The sequence below is a fragment of the Piliocolobus tephrosceles genome, chromosome 1 (assembly GCF_002776525.5).
Source record: "Piliocolobus tephrosceles isolate RC106 chromosome 1, ASM277652v3, whole genome shotgun sequence".
Taxonomy (NCBI): domain Eukaryota; kingdom Metazoa; phylum Chordata; class Mammalia; order Primates; family Cercopithecidae; genus Piliocolobus; species Piliocolobus tephrosceles.
Genome location: NC_045434.1, coordinates 167,075,784 through 167,093,210, shown reverse-complemented (window position 1 = coordinate 167,093,210; position 17,427 = coordinate 167,075,784). Strand labels below are relative to the sequence as shown.

The window sequence follows — 17,427 nt, the reverse complement described above, 5'->3', positions numbered from 1 at the left end:
ACCAATTTTTTTTCACTTTCCCCCTTTCCCACATACTATGACCTTGTGACCTCCCATAAGCTCTGGTATTGTCTCTAGTTTGCATGTATGCTCCCTTTTTCTTGAACAAATCTCCTTTCTCCAACTTTCTAAGTACTAATCTCTGTATATCTAATCCTCATCTGTTCTTCAAAGCCTAGCTCAAATGCCATCTATAACATAAAATCACCCATCACAGCCACAGGTGAAGGAAATTACTCTACCTACTTTGAAGACACACAGAACGTTTTATCTTGTAGTTTTACAACACTTGATACTTTCTACCTGGAATTAGAGTTATTTATGCCCTAGTGATTTCTTTTTAAATCACCATAAATTTCTTGAAGGCAATATTCATGTCTTAATCATTTTTAAATCCCCATAGCACCTCTTCCTAAACAGGACATTCTGAATAAGAGGTACTAAAATGTCCTGAATACACAAATCACTTACTTGTATTGCAACTCGAGCAGCAGGGATGATTTCCTCAACCCTAATAGAAGACCTGTCAGACACTGACAACTGTCGGTAGGATGACTTTTCTGGGGTACCACATAAGGACATCTGTCTGCTTGTCTGCCGGCTGACATTTCGGAATGGGCGGGAAGAAAGTGCTTCTATGCCGTCTTTGGTGAGGTCTTCATCTAATAAAGGGGGCATTGTTTGTCCAACTAGTAAAAATCTTAAAAAGAAATAGCTAGACTTATTCTGAGTCCATTTCACACTATTTAAAAACATGATTTGAAAGAAAAAGTCAAATATTGCCTGTTGAGACTAATGCAATGTATTTACATACCTTGCAAGCTGTAGACAGATGGAATAAACACCCTGCCTTGTTTCATAGTCTACTTCTGATGGGATGGAGTCTCTCTGCATGACATTTACAACCAAACTTCAAAAAGAATAAAAAAACGCAAGATATTAAAGACTTCTATTTCTTTCACTTTAAATTTTCCATAAGTACAGTAATGTAATTGGTTATCAATATTATTAATCACTTAGTTTCTACACGATTCTGTCATATAAAGAGCCTACATATATCTATCATAATAATTTCCTATGATACCTATAAGCTTCCTAACTGTTCTCCCTGCTTCTGCTCTTGACTCTCCACCTTCCAAACCTATTTTCAAAAGACCCATCAGGGTGATCCTTGGAAAATTTGAGTCAGATCATGGCACTCTTCTGCATAAAATCCTTCAATGGCTTCCTATTTCCTATGCTGAAAAACAGCAGAGTCTTCACAGCAGCCTATAAGATCCTTCATAACTTGACCTCTGGTATCTCTACAATGTCATGTCCCAGACCTCTGTCTCATTTGAGAATGGGAAGCACTGCCTCATTCACTCTGCCCCAACCACATTGGCCTCTTGTGGCCTCTGCAGGCACCAGGCAGGTCCCCATGCATGGGTATGTGCTGGCTGCTCCTCTGAAAAGCTTTCCCCCGGGTCTCGCTCCCTTATCTCCTCAGGTCTTTGCTAGATGTCACCCCAGTGAAGCTTTTCCTGATCACCCTACTGAAAATCACAGCCCCGGAATCCCTGCTTCCTTCTTTATTGTTCTCTACAGCTCTCCTCACCACATGACACATATTTTTACTCACGTTAATTGTTTCCCCCTCTAAACTGTAAGCTTCATGAGGATGTGGATTTTGGTCTAATCTACTCACTGCTCTGTTCTCAGTGCTTAGAACAATATCTGGTACATGAATTAAATGACATACACAAATAAGCCAAAATTTTTTTTTTTTTTTTTGAGACGGAGTCTCGCTCTGTCGCCCAGGCTGGAGTGCAGTGGCCGGATCTCAGCTCACTGCAAGCTCCGCCTCCCAGGTTTACGCCATTCTCCTGCCTCAGCCTCCCGAGTAGCTGAGACTACAAGCGCCCGCCACCACACCCGGCTAGTTTTTTGTATTTTTTAGTAGAGACGGGGTTTCACCGTGTTAGCCAGGATGGTCTCGATCTCCTGACCTCGTGATCCGCCCGTCTCGGCCTCCCAAAGTGCTGGGATTACAGGCTTGAGCCACTGCGCCCGGCAAGTCAAATGTTTAATGCCTTTAGTTTGACAGCCCTGTAAATGGCTGAGTGATATGAAAGGAGCTTTTACTAAAAACACCTCTACAGTGTCGAACACAGAATAAAGCTACACATGTGTGCCAGACCTTCTACGATACCTGGGAATCCTTTTCGCCATCATTTCCCTGTTTCCCATCCCCTCAACCTCCTCAAGGTCCCTACCCAGCTTCTCTGTGCCAGACCTCCCCACATGAATTCCTTCAACCATCCTCTGTTCATGCGTCGAGCTGGTGTCCATGCTTTCCTCACCCAGAGGAAATGCATGCCTACTTCTTTCTAGAGAAAATCTGCTTCCAACTGCAGTACAAGTTGGCCCCATCATTTATCCCTTTCTCTTTCATCTTTATTTTTTTCTCCTTCATTGGTCCCTTTTAGTTAGCCTATGAAGAGAACCAAGTCTTCCAGTCTTTCACAAGCTAAAATCAAAACAGAAAAGCCAGCTTTCCCCTCAGTTATTTTTCTCTTCAATTTACTGTCACCCCTTTTTTCTGACTCATCTGAAAGGAGAGATCTCTATGCCCTGATGCTACCTTCCTGCCTTACACTTGCCACTCAGCTCTGACAGCTGGATTATGCCCTCGTGGTTTTACTCACACGCTCCCAAATCTCTCATGCCATTCTCCACTTTTCTAACAAGCACCCTATCCAATCCAAACCATCTACTTCACATGACTCGGAAGGACCTTGTATGCAATCAAACTTATTTCTCTTGCTTTCCTCTGTTCCTTCCATCTCTCTGTGTTTATTTCGCATACTGACTAATGACTCACCATTTCCCCACTCTACCAAGCTACAAACCACAGGGCCGTTTTATAAATGTCCCCACCCTCTACCTAGTCATAAATGTCATTCTGTCACTGCCCTTCATCTCCTCTCTGAATACTGTCAGTTCTCAGTCTTCCCTTCCTTCAGTCTCTCCCATTTCCCTTCGTCCTCTTCACTGCTGCCAGGGTAATTGTCCCAGGTAATTCTTGGCTTAGAAACTGCCTGCTTTTTCATGGACTATAAGACAACACTCATATTCCCCAATGAGACCCTTCTTGACACGTTTCTCTCCTTCATCCTTTGCTTGAACCTCACCAGGCAACTGAGGTTCCCAAGAGAGGCGATGCATCTTCATGCTCTCACTCATCCTTCCCTCCATACCAGCTTGGAGTGCTCTTTCCCTCCTTATTTACCTAGAGGATTTCTAGGTAAATAATTTCCCAATTCCTAGCTCAACGGTCATTTTCTGTGAATCATTTCCTAACCTTACGACCCTAAGCAAATTCAACCAATTTAACTACCACTTTCTCGCCCCTCCCCATCACAAGTACTTTTTATACATAGCTCTGTTTTAATACCTTCTTTTGGTGGGGGAGGGGGCAGGATCTTGTTCTGTTGCCAGGGTGGAGTGCAGTGGTGCAATCATGGCTCACTGAAACCTCTACCTCCCAAGCTCAAGTGATCCTCCCACCTCAGCGTCCCAAGTAGTTGGGACTACAGGTGCACGTCATCACACTCAGCTATTTTTTTATTTCTATTTTTCGTAGACATGAGGTCTCACTATGTTGCCCAGGACGATCTCAAACTCTTGGGCTCAAGTGATCCTTCTGCCTCAGCCCCACAAAGTGTTGGGATTACAGGCACGAACTACCATGCCTGGCCTGTTTTAATACTTATAATATAGTTACCTAGCTGTTTTTCTTTGTTAAACCATCAGCTGCCTCTCAAAGGCAGAGATAATATCTAATTTATCTTTGCATCCACAACACTAATACCTTGCACAATATGGATTCACAGGTATCAAATTCACCTTATTTCAAACTGACATGAGACACAAAAGAAACAGATACAGTCTCCTTGCTTCTACTCTTCTTGAAAATGTCCCCCACTACCAGAGGGGAGACATGCTTCCACACGTTTTTCAAATAATCAGAAGTAATAAAAGCATTTAAAATATTCTAAAGGACTGAAACATCATTCCTTCTTATAAGAACTCTCACAATGAGTCATATGATACCTTGTAGGAATAAGCAAGACTTTGCAGGGGAAATTAACTAAAATAACTATATTCATTTTCGGCAACTCATGTAACATGACATTGAAACTCCAACCTCAAACCGCCGGCTTTGAGGAAGTTTTCACAGAAGGATTTGGCACAGCTTCTGGCCATGTCATCATCAGCTGCTGGCATGAGTTTGGAGCTTAGAACCTAGGAAATAGGTAAGCACAATTATTCATTCACACATTTTCAGCAGAAATTACTCCTTTATTAAATAAATCATTCAGACAACTTGAGTTAGAATTTCTTTAAATGTTGCACACTGTTTTTCCCCCAGAAGTATGTAGAAGCTGATGTTTCACGATAAAATAATCACATTTTCCCTATTTTATTTACTTTGGAAGAAAAATATTTCCATTCTAGAGAAAGTTGGTGTATCCTTTTCATGAAACTGGCAAACATGAAAGTCTCAGGCCCTCAGGCTTAGATAAGAACAGATAATTCCATGTGATATGCTAGATAAATTCTTTAGACAGATATAAACCAAAGTTTCATAAAACAGCCCATATATTAAAAATGCAAGATGAGTTCACCAATAACTCTAACTCCTATTTATTGAATATCTACAATGTATCAGGCATACGTATTTTACTTGATAGGTGAGAGAACTGAGACCTGAAAGGTTAAGTAGGTTAAGTGACCGCCCACCCAAGGTCACATAGTTAGAATTCAAATTCAGATGTGTCTCATTCTAACACTCGTGCCCTTCTATGATGCCGCAATGCCTACCTAAAGTAGACTTCAACTGAATACTTTGGTTGGGCACAATTTCACATAAATAACCATACTACTATAGCCAAGACTACAGATCTAGTTCACATTCTAGTTTTACCTAGCTGAGAGACCTTAGGCATACAATGCTCCCTTTTGTCCTAGTTTTCTCATCACTAAGTGAGCATAGTAATTACCTTTACAGGAAGATCAAAGGATTAAATACTACAGCACAAGCTTTAAGGTGCTTAGTAGAAGCATCAGCACAAAACAAGTACTCAGTAAACAACTGCTTATTTAGTTATGATTTAAAAATAAAAACTCACATTGCCTCAGTCTTAAACTAGATGTGGCTCAAGATCATTTTCTAGTCTAAAAAAATCTGCTTCTATGAACCCATGAGTTTTATGAGTTTAGAACTTAATGTGGGATTTTGCTAAAGATGCCTTCTTCTCAGGTTGCTCTTGGAGAAACAGGTCCACCAACCTGGGATAAAGAGCATTACATGGGAGAAAAGGAACCTGTGCTCTTCTAAGCCCTTCAAGCCTATATAGCTCTTTGTCTACATGGACACTCCGACCCCACCCACCTCATGCTTAATGGACAACAATTTAGTGAATTGACAGATTTCTTCAAAGACATGGAAATATCCACTTTGAAGTTTCCTAGCAGGTAAATAAAAGTTAAGGAACAAATTGTAAAGAAATTAACCTTTTAGCTGACAGCAAAATAAGAGCTTTTGGGAGTGTTAGGTTTCCAACTATTTTGTGTATCTAAATCAAAACAAAAAATATCAAAGGAATTCACACTTACTCAGGAGTCCTAAAATGATACCAGAGGTATTTTACTACTGCAGTGCTATGGCTCTAAGATAATGTAATTCGGATAGTTGATAACAAGTTGACCCATTGTTGGACCATTCTGTTTTTCTATCAAATGTGGGTGTTAAAAATTACACTTGAACCTTTTGGAGATAATCATTTAAAAACAAATGACAGATCTGGCAGGAATCACAAGATGCAAATTCTATAGACTTAAATGGGCTAAAAATTCCTAGGCAATTTTCTGTTTTGGAATACTGCATACATTTTATTTTTTGACATCTGTTTATTAAACAGGGTGAACGCTAAGTTAGTATTTTCATTTTGAATAAGCCTCCGCAATATGCACGAAAATGTAAAATATAATCTAAACAGAAAGTACTTTGGTACTTCAAGCTGTTGTTATAACTTAATACTACACTGAATGCTACTATACTTCATAAAGTTAATTCTTAAACACAGGGATGACTCAACCTCGAACATGGTTTTCATGCTGAATACTGCATATATTTTTAAATGTTCACACTAAATAAGGACATGCTTAATTTTTAAAATATTTGCTAAATACTTTTTCCTTTTTAGACCAATATGTCTTTTCACAAGAACGATTAAGGCAAATATGAAATGTCATCACACCTTGAAGCGATAAGATACTGCTTGTATGAAAAGTTATCACTTTGTACAAGCAACGAGTGGGAAAATGAAGGACTATAATTATATGCTCCCAATTAGATTGTCAATGAAATGAAACTTGGAAAAAATGCAGGTATCCTCTTAAAAAGTTTGACTTTTGTGTACTTAACACACATGATATAATAATTAAGATTGCTTAGGCACTGATATGGATTCTTTATTGCCTGGTTATAACTTCCTAAGACAAAGCAAAATCATTCAGGGCCTTATTTTCTTCAAACCAAAAGTGGTATGAGGGTCTGACCTATTACTCTCCAAGAGCAGAACCGATTCCAGTTGGTCACTTTCACATAGTGCTTTGTTTACACTCTGCCATCCAGACTCAGTATATCCAGCTTCCATATGTCTTACTCATAAGATCTTGGAGAGAATATCTTGTTTTTTTTTCAACTCTGTTCCTTTAACTACCACCATGACTTGTAGACAGTAAACAATTAAATGTGTTAGTTTAAAGCTTCCTTTGGGGAGGCTAATTACAACAAACTGAGTGTTTGTATTCCTCTAAAATTCCTAGTTTGGAAGTGAGGACACAGTGAGGCGGTACCATCTATGAACCAGGAGGCCAGCCCACACCAGACACCGAATCTGCCAGTGTCTTGATCTTGGACTCCCTAGCCACTCCAACTATGAGAAATAAATGCTTGCAGTTTAAGCCATCCAGTCTATGGTGATCTGTTATAGCAGCCCAAATGGGCTACGGTAGTGATAAAAATAATCTTTTGCATATTCAAAGGCAAAAAAGTTTCAATTTATAATCTATTTCTTAAAACTAATTTCTAACCAATCATCACATAACAGAAACCTATTTACTTATTTCTGACATGTGAAAGCATGAATCTATAAATCCAAATAGATCTGTCACAAGGAAACGGAAAGAAATTAGGTTTCTTACTTCCAAGTTGTAGAGCACTCTGAAGGTAGACATTCCCGGGGCAAAAGATCGAAACAGACTTTCTAAAATTGAACTGGCACTTGGCTGGTGCTGTTGCTTTGATGACAGGGATGGAGATTTTGAGGACTGAGAACTTGATTCAGACAGCAATGTTTTCTAAGTTGAAGAGAATAAAAAAAGACATAAACTTCTTAAAAGGACAAATTAAAGAGACTAGATTTTAGTACATGTTCTAATATTCTTTCCCTCTTTAATATAAGCCACACCAATGTTATTTTCTAAAAATTAACTTCATAAAACCACATTACTCTGTAACTATTAAAACATCAAACTTGATCATACAAATTCTAAAAGTTCAATAAGATTCAAATACTATATGAATGCTTCTGAGCATGTATTCTAAGCAACACTGAGAAGGTCATTTTAATTTGTTTCTGTGTTTAAAATTTGTATCTCTAAATACTGATAATAAAATTGTAAGACTGCTAAAGTGGTAGGCTTGAAAAATGTGTTAAGCTAATACTAGTGATACATTTTATAATTATATTAGTTCGCTTATCCTTCAAATTAATTTATAAGCAATAAATGACATGACTGAACTGACCTAAATTTCTAACACTAAATTACAAAATAGAAAATACAGTTCTAACAACTTTTTCTACATGAATTTATTCTGAGAACATAAATAAACAGTATTATAGATAAGACACAATATCAATATATAGATAAATCTCTTAAGGAACAACATTCTAACAATTAACACAAATGAACTTTAAATATCGACTGTGAAAAAATTAAATGGTAATCCATTTATATAAGCAACTCAGACACAGGCAACAATCAGATTCAAAGAGGTATCATAGCTAATGAAAAACTTCTCAGCTGAATCACAACTAGAGTCTGATCTGGGACAAGTAACTTCATCTCTTTGAGCTTTGGTTTCCTAATATATAACATGAGGAGGTGGAAAGGTAGATGATATTGAAGGTTCTTTCCAGTTCTGAAACCTGATGTCATTATTAACTTTTATATAGATACTTTAAAAGCCAACATTAAGTTCTGATTTCCATTTATGGCAAAGGTATTTCTTTTTTCTTTCTTTTCTTTTTCTTTTCTTTTTTTTTTTGAGACAGGGTCTTACTTTGTTGCCCAGGCTGGAGTGTATGTATAATCTTGGCTCACTGCAGCCTCGACCTCTTGGGTTCAAGCTATCCTCCCACCTCAGCCTCCTGAGTAGCTGGAACTACAGGTACATGTCATCACACCAGGGTAATTTTTTAATTTGTAGAGATGGGGTCACCCTACATTGTCCAGGCTGGTCTTGAACTCTGGGGCTTAAACCATCCTCCGACCTCGGCCTCCCAAATTGTTGGGATTACAGGCGTGAGTCACTGCACTGGGCTGGCAAAGGTATTTTTCAAAAGAAGAAAAAACAGTATGGGAAAGATGATATCATATGACCTTGATGTGATTTCAGGTTGCATTTTCACTCACTGAATTGTGATATAAAATTGTCATGCTAATTAAATAACTATCAAAAATACTCATACCTTTCTTCCTAAAGAATCAAGTTGATCAAGGGCTTCCTGAATAGCTGGATCAGTGGGTATCAAGAGCAGAAGCTTCCGTACTCGTAGAGTTATCCTGAAGTTTTTCAAATACAAATTTTTGTTACATATAAGCCATAGTTTAATAACAAAGTCCATTTGCATGGAATATAAAGTAAAATGCATTTCAAGTGAAAAGGGACTTGGCTCCCTAATGTTAGTAACTTTGTCTCTGCCCAAGTCTCACAAATATTTATATTTACCTTGGCTCTTCCAGATTGGCGAGCTGATAAAGCATGTCAAATACATTACATACGAGAGCCATCACTACACCAGGGAGGGATTTCTCCTGATGGAAAAAACCAAAATAGAAATTCAAATTTACAAAAGAATGTTCTCCTTTCCTAATCAAACTTACAAACAATAAAAATACTAGTTCTGAAAGGTTGGTCACCGTAAAGCTTGAGGGAAGCACAGTGCTCATCTGTACTGAAGAACACCACAAGGGAACATAATAGATGAGGGATCACTACCTTCTAGTGTGTATTACTTGCTCTACCTTCTCTTGGCCACCTGCCAGTGAAGGGACTAAGATGACAAAGGCAGGCACAGTAGAAGAGAGGTAAAGCAGAGGGCATATGTAATTAATATAATGGAGAGCAGGCACCACTGAGCTAATGACTGCTCACCAGCAGAGAACAGGGTGAGTGATGTGAAAACAAAAGTAGTGTGTTTATGTGTCTACATTCACACATAACACTAGATATATGTAATTTAAGTTGAGAAAAAGAAGTTACCATGTTTTTTTCCTAAAGATCAGAAAAGACAAAATGGTTATAACTGCATAAAAGAGATTCGGATATGATTAAAGTACTATTTTCTGGTTATAAGGAATAAGAAATCGGACATTACACAATGTATTTATAAGTGGGAAGATTTTTAATAAATTTAGGATAAATGTGAGACAGTTAAAAATTATTAAACTTGAAGATACTATGTACAAGGTAAAAATTATTAAACTTGAAGATACTATGTACATTGTTTTTGTTGTTATTTAGCTGCTATAATACCATTCTGAGTGGGATTTCTTTTTAAAATTCTTGTTATATATGAAACATAATTTTTTTAAAAAATTGAGATGGGGGGTCTCACAATGTTGTCCAGGTTGGTCTTGAACTCCTGGCCTCCAGCAATCCTCCTGCCTCAGTCTCCCAAACTACTAGGATTACAGGCATGAGCCACTACACCCAATCTTTCAATACAGTTAACTTTGACAACCCCACAATACCAACACAGGCTGAGTATCCCTAATTCAAAAATCTGAAATGTGAAATTCTCCAAAATCGGAAACTTTCTGGGTGCCAACATGACACCACATGTGGAAAATTCCATGCCTGACCTCATGTAACCAATCTCAGTCAAAATCTTGTTTCGTGCACAAAATTATTTAAGATGTATAAAATTACCTTCAGGCTATGTATATAAGGTGTATATGAATCATAAATAAATTTAGTGCTTGGATTTGGGTCCCATCCTCAAGATATCTCATTATGTATATGCCAATATTCTAAAATCCTAAGGACTACTCAACCTGCACTAAACTTTAAGAATTCTTTGATCTCTCCTAGTAAGGTTTATGCTCTGTAAATTAAAAAGATGCAGTCACACAAAGTCTTATGTTTGGAATTAAAGAAATATATATAATAACCATGGGGGAAAAAACTGTATATGTCTTTTCAATACCTTTATTTTACATTAGCTTGCTTTCTAGACTATAGAAGCCAAAAAAGCAGAACAGTCTTACGCAGCTTTGTACACCTGGAGTCCTAACACAGAGAAGGTACAAAATAAACTAATTCACGAAGTCACCGAAATACTGATTGAATATCTATCGTGTTCTAGCCACTGTTTTAGGTGTCGAGGATGCAGCAGAGATCCAAGCAGAAGAAAATCTCCTTTCATGGAGCTTATGTTTTATTGGGGGAGAGAGATAAACAAGATAAATAAAATACACAGTATGCTAAAGAAAAAATAAAGTAGGGAAGGGAAATAAAAAGATACAGGGATAGGAAAGAGGCTGAAAATCTAGATAAGACCGTCAAAGAAGGCTGGCTGAGAATATGAGTAAAAGCTGAAGAAAGTGAGAGTGAGCCACCTGTATATCAGGAAAGAATAGTTTAGGCACAGGGAAGAGCAAGTTCACAGCCCATGCTATTTGAGGACCAACGTGGAGGCCAGTGCGGCTGGAGTGGTGAGAGAAGCTCACAGGAGACAACCTTGGAGAGGCTCTGGAGGACATATTAGGAAGGCCCTGAAGGTCCCAGTAAAGACTGGCTCTTATTCTGAGTGAGACAGGAGCCCCTCGGGCCAAGTGGTACAATCTGACTTATGTTTAGTAAGATCCTGGACCACTGGGTGCCCTGTAGCGAAGAGACTGAACTGGTGTAAGATCAGAAACTGTGAGAGCAGTTAGGATACTATTAAAACACGCCAGGTGAGGCATGGTGATTGCCTAGACTGGTGTGCAAGCTGTGGATGCAGAAAAAAGTAGCTGGATTCTCGATGCATTCTAAAGGTGGAGTCAAGAATTTGTTCATGGACATGGGTGTGAAAGAAGGAACCCAAAAATTCTGACATGAGCTAACTAGAAGACTGGAGATGCCATCATTTGCGATACAGCAAGACTGTGGGAAGAAGAGATTTGGAGTGGGAGTGAGGTAGTGGGGAAAAGGGTATAAGGAGTTCAATTTGGGATAAATTAGGATTGGGGTTCCTTGTAGACACTTAAGAGATGTTAAGTGGATGGATCCATTTATTTGAACTTCAGGTTAAAGCTAAAAACCAGAAGTCAGCAATGTACACACAATATGCGGAGACTGGAGACTGGATGAGATTATTAAGGGAATGACTGTAGACAGAGGAGAGGTCCAAAGATTGGATCAGGGAACTCCTCAGTACAGAGATCAGGGAGATGAAGAGAAATTGGCAAAGGAGACCAAAAAACAAAAAACCAACCAAACAAGCAGAGAGGCAGTGGAAAGTCACGCAAGTCCTGAAAGCCAAGTGAAGAGTGTTCCAAGGGGGAAGTGACCACACGTATCAGCTTCAACAAAACACCAAGAAGACAAGGCCTAAGAGGTGGAGGTGACAGACTAACTTGAAAAGAGATTAATTCTTATCAAGAGAGATCAAGACAGGATGTCAAAGAAAAGCTGGAAAGAAGTTTAGACAACTCTTTCAAGGAGTTTTGCTAATTTTGGAAGGAGAATGGGGCAGAAACTAAAGTGGAAATGGGGTGAAGAGTTTTTATTTTAAGATGGAAGAAATAACACAACATGCTTGAACACTAATGGGAATGACCCAGTAGAGAGGGGAAAAAAAAAATCAATGAAGAGAGAGATGCATCAGAGGACAGTGAGTGGCCAGGCAGAATCATTCAGTGATTGATTCAGAAGGCTGGTAAATTATATTATCTTCTTCTCTCAACTGAATCCCAGCATTTGTTATACAGTTTGGAAGAGTCAGAACTTGTCTGAGAGAAAAGGATATCATCATCCAAACCCATATGGGCTGAATACAAAAAGACAGTGATTGTTAAGTTCTTGTTTTTTAATTGAAATTGATCACCCAGTACCTGCTCCATGGCATATGAAGAACTAAAAACCCCACTGCTGCTGCTACTGGAACTGGTTGAAGAATCTGCTGAACTCCCAGATGGGGTCCCACTGCCAGAAGTCTTCACTGTAAGGATCTGTTCATCAGAAAAGCCCAGTTGGTGGAGTAGCTTTTGATCTTTATTCACTGTCAGCTGCAAAAAGTGGTTTCTTAATTATTGAGAGGAAAAGAGGAAATTATTCATATCAGGCTAAATATTTATATCATTTATTATTCATAAAAACTGCTTATTTAAACCTACCAGGCTATCATTTGTAAATATCTGTATATTATCCATAGGAGAGCACAACTGCTTGGCTATTTTCCACCGGACACTCCCTATGGTTTCATTACTGTGAGCCTGTAAAATAAAATTAAACATGTTGTGAGAGAATTCATTTATTTATTCATTTAAACAACTGGGCATCTACTAGGTAATGGGCACTGTTCTAGAAGCTGGGAACACAGCAGAGAACATAAAGACAAGAATCCCTACCCTCATGAGGCTTCCCTTCTGCTGTAATTAAATGTTCCATTCTACACTCCACCTCCTCCCCATCAAGCATGGAATGAGATCTCAAGCCCTTCTTCCACTGCAGTGTTGTCCACTCTTTCCCTTTTTCACTGTGCTCCCCTCGCACCAACCACCTTGCTTGCCTTTGTACCTGTTCCTCCATTTGCCTGGAATGTTCTCCCAAGCAAACGTCATTTACCCTGTCACTTTACTCAAGTTTGTGCTCAAACGTCACCACCTCAGAGAGACTTTTCCCAGTCCACCTTTAAATAAAATATTTTGTGCATTCCCATCACCCTCTTATCACCATCCTCACCAATGTATCCTACTTTACTCTTATTTGTTCTTTATAATACTCACCACTGCCTGACATTATATAATATTTATTTATATATCTGCTTATACCCCACAGTTTCATTTCAGGTCTTTATTCTACATCTGTTTACCAAACAACCTTTAGAATGATTATTCATGCAGCTATCTCAATCAAGACTGCTTTATGAAACTAATAAGACAACATGAAAATGGCTATAGTTCTTAATATAAACCTACCTCGACAGTGAAGGTATCTTTGGTAGACTCATAGGTAACATTAAGAGTTAAAAGATGTCCATGAAATGAGGCACCATGAGGTAGAATAGTTCGTGGAACAGAGTAAAAATCCTTAAAAAACAAATAAGTCAAGTCAGATGGACAGTACCACATCAGAAATACATACCTATGTACATATGATGAATGAAGATGCTTTCTTAAGAAAAGAGAGGCTAACTGGGTGTGCTGGTATGCTAAACTCCCAGCTACTAGAAAGGCTGAGGTGGCAAGATGGCTTGAGCCCAGCCTAAGCAACATGCGTCTTAAAGAGGAAGCGGCTTACCTCTATAGTGATCACATAGCGCTCTGCCAGAAGCAGCAGTCTCTCAATTATTACAAGTTTAGTGGATCTACAGATTTAAAAAAAAAGCATTACGAAGTATTTGAAATGAGTTACTGATCTGACCTCAATTCTAGTCTGTTTCACCAAAACCACAATAACAGTTAGCACTCAGTGGTCAAAGACTGAAATTTGCAAAGATTAAACTTCCCTTTTACCCAATGGGGAGGTGGTTCTACCAGCTGACAGCTGTAGCATACAGATGGAATAAGGGAGAAGCCTGTACCTCCCCATGTTTCCTTTCCTTTCTTCTTTTTAATTCTTTAAACAGTTATTCCACAAATGGAGGACCTGGGTTTCTAGGCCTATCTGTCCATTAATTCATCAAGAATGAAATCAGTGAGTTTGACTCTCATTAATCTTGTAACTAAAATATGACATACAATTCTGTGAACACATGAAACCTGACAAAGTTCTGAACCGCCTGAGAATTAGAAGACAAATGCAAATCAGTAAGTATGACACAAACAAAAGTTGCTATCTGAAAATGAGATCTGAGATCTCTTTTGGTTGAAGACTTATGGGAGCTTACTTATCAGTTGAAATAATCAGACTGCAATATTCATCAGCTTATATAGTCATAACCTCATACTTTACTAAAGAGAACATTGCATGTATTAACATTAAGAAATGAAAATCCAAGTCCTCTTAATTTAAACATTTTATATTCCAGAGAGTCTAGATATTTCAAAGAGGTATATATCTAAAACTGAAAAGAGGTACCATTTTCTAACAATTGGTCTGGTATGCTGATTAGCAGTACCAAAATTTTCACTCTAAAAACAGCTGATTAAACACATTTTAGCAGTTCTATTAAATATATTTAACGGAGTTCTAAATTATTCCAGTCTATGGGCAAGAACTAGAACTTGAAATTCAGATGAAAAATTTTCAGAAAATATTTAAGTCCATAATAAGTGAGTGAACTATTGAGTGAACTGTTTTTAAATTATGCCTCAATAATGAATTAAATCACAGACAGTATTATGAAATACTGTACAGATGACAGAAACTCCACTACACCAAGCTGGAACAATTATGGATACTGAAAAGTTCTTTCCAAACTAGTGAAATGAGATAAACTACAATGTTCTGGTTCAAATTCGACTTTGAAACTATATACTTCCTATTTAGAGTTTGTAATAAGAATATTTTAAATTATGTGGTTTTTCTCTGTAGTCCACCAAATATGAAATGATTCAGAATAAAAAGCACTTAGTAAAGAGAAAAAAACAAAAAGCATAGTCATTTAAAGAAGTAGGAGTTTGGACATCCTAACCCAACAGCACATAAAATACACTTACATTCTAATTTACCAGATAAATAAACCATTAAGGAACTGAGTCACAGAGATGGACTACATCTTACAAACATGCAATTGGGAATTCTTAATATACATTTTAAATGAAAGTCTATTTGAGATATACTTCCAACAATGTAGGAATGTGAAAGTCATGTTAGTGTTCTTATCATGAGTTGAATCTATCATTACTTCTGCCATTTAAAAATGAAGTCGGAAAAGGCTGAGTTTATTGGCTTCCTTCATATTAACGAAGTATAGTGACACAATACTCAAGTCATTTTTAAAAAGAAGAATGGGCTGGGCGCAGTGGCACAAGCCTGTAATCCCAGCACTTTGGGAGGCTTAGGCGGGCGGATCACCTGGTCAGGAGATGGAGACCATCCTGGCTAACACGGTGAAACCCCGTCTCTACTGAAAATACAAAAAATTAGCCAGGCGTGGTGGCGGGTGCCTGTAGTCCCAGCTACTCAGGAGGCTGAGGCAGGAGAATGGCGTGAACCCGGGAGGCGGAGCTTGCAGTGAGCCGAGATTGCGCCACTGCACTCCAGCCTGGGTGACAGAGCGAGACTCCGTCTCAAAAAAAAAAAAAAAAAAAAAAGGAAAAGAAGAATGGGGGAAAGGACTCACTGCCTTGATTCCCCTTTTTAAAGGAAGGCTTTAACAAGCAAAGGAATATCCTTATTCAGTTGTGAATAAGAATAGTCACTCTAGAGTAGAGACAGACTCTATGAGTACCCATCACTAGGGGGCAGCAGCAGAGTGAGGTACGGAGAGCAAGCCCTTCCCAGAGCACTCGCCAGTTTTCTGGGAAACAATGACGTGGTGTTGCTTACCAGTACAGGCTCAAAAGACCCACAAAAGTATTTTAGTTACTTCCATCTAACGTTCCAAATTATGCATTGTTTCTCCTATATCTCCTATTCATGAAATCTGAGTTTAGCGTCTGCTGTAGTTCTCTGACATCAAAGAACTACAGCAGATGCTAAACTCAAGATTTCATCAATATGGCTGGGCACGGTGGCTCACGCCTGTAACCCCAGCACTTTGGGAGGCCGAGACGGGTGGATCACGAGGTCGAGATCATCCTGGCTAACACGGTGAAACCCCGTCTCTACTAAAAATATAAAAAAAAAATTAGCCGGGTGTGGTGGCGGGCGCCTGTAGTCCCAGCTACACCGGAGGCTGAGGCAGGAGAATGGCGTGAATCCGGGGGGCGGAGCGTGCAGTGAGCCGAGATCGCGCCACCGCACTCCAGCCTGGGCAACAGAGCGAGACTTTGCCTCAAAAAATAAAAAATAAAAAATAAAAAAGATTTCATCAATAATAACTGAAAACTCAAAAAACAGCAATGTAATAGATTAACAGACAATGTACAAAAACAAAAGAGACAATGTCAGTTTAAAGTTTTAACACAAACATTGGGGGATAAAGTTCTCACTAAAAATTATTTTGAAAAATACTTTTATTATTTTAATATTTTAGTGACTATGATTATATTATAATGCATAATTTTAATTAATCAGCTTCCACTTCATTCTGCTTACCCTATTAATGCTCTGAGCTTGAGTATTCAAGGAGAAAAGCCTAAGTAAATATTTTAAACTTGAAAAAAATTAATCTTCATACAATGTATGTGTATTCCATTCTAAACAGTAAGTTATTCATACTACATAGAATAAAAGTAAAATGAATCAAATAAAAACTAAAACAAGAAGACTTGTCCACCAGGCACAGGGCAGTATTTGGGTGGTTCTGGTGATGACCTACACACAGAACTTCCAAAGAGACACAGATTCAGGGGTGTACGATGGGGAACATATAATTCTCAGGATTATGACAGCTTGCAAAAATTATGATACAAAATTAAGAAATCAATAATTAAGAAACCTACATAAAAAATACCATTTAAGAAAACTGACGTGTGTGTGTTGTGTATTTTTCACTTCTGATCACTTACCTATAAGGAGACTGAACTGAGGTTGCTACAGTTGGCATGGCAGTTGCTGTAAGCATTTTTGTTGCTCTGGTCACAGCATGTGTTAGAGTGGGGCCACCAAGTGCTGAACTGGCTGCCTAAAAGATACCAAACAGTCATTCTTTATCAGGGTTTCTCAACCTGGACACTAATGACATTCTGGACAGGATAATTTGCTGTTGCAGAGGGCTGGCCTGGGCATTCATTGCCAGATGTTTAACAGGATCCCTGGCCTCTACCTACCTAGGG

At 38.5% G+C, this 17,427-nt stretch overlaps 1 protein-coding gene across 3 annotated transcripts in view; it reads right to left on the bottom strand.

Moving 5' to 3' along the window:
* USP24 (ubiquitin specific peptidase 24) overlaps positions 1-17,427 on the bottom strand; it is a 147,905-nt gene that overhangs the window by 58,736 nt on the left and 71,742 nt on the right. For all 3 annotated transcript variants that reach the window (XM_023187807.2, XM_023187800.2, XM_023187790.2), the window contains exons 24-34: positions 17,161-17,276; positions 13,844-13,910; positions 13,522-13,632; positions 12,718-12,816; positions 12,436-12,609; positions 9,065-9,150; positions 8,805-8,898; positions 7,255-7,410; positions 4,190-4,287; positions 815-910; positions 472-700 (exon numbers count right to left, since the gene is read on the bottom strand). In XM_023187807.2, coding sequence (XP_023043575.1) covers positions 472-700; positions 815-910; positions 4,190-4,287; positions 7,255-7,410; positions 8,805-8,898; positions 9,065-9,150; positions 12,436-12,609; positions 12,718-12,816; positions 13,522-13,632; positions 13,844-13,910; positions 17,161-17,276 — 1,326 coding nt within the window. The remainder of the gene's footprint in view (positions 1-471; positions 701-814; positions 911-4,189; positions 4,288-7,254; positions 7,411-8,804; positions 8,899-9,064; positions 9,151-12,435; positions 12,610-12,717; positions 12,817-13,521; positions 13,633-13,843; positions 13,911-17,160; positions 17,277-17,427) is intronic.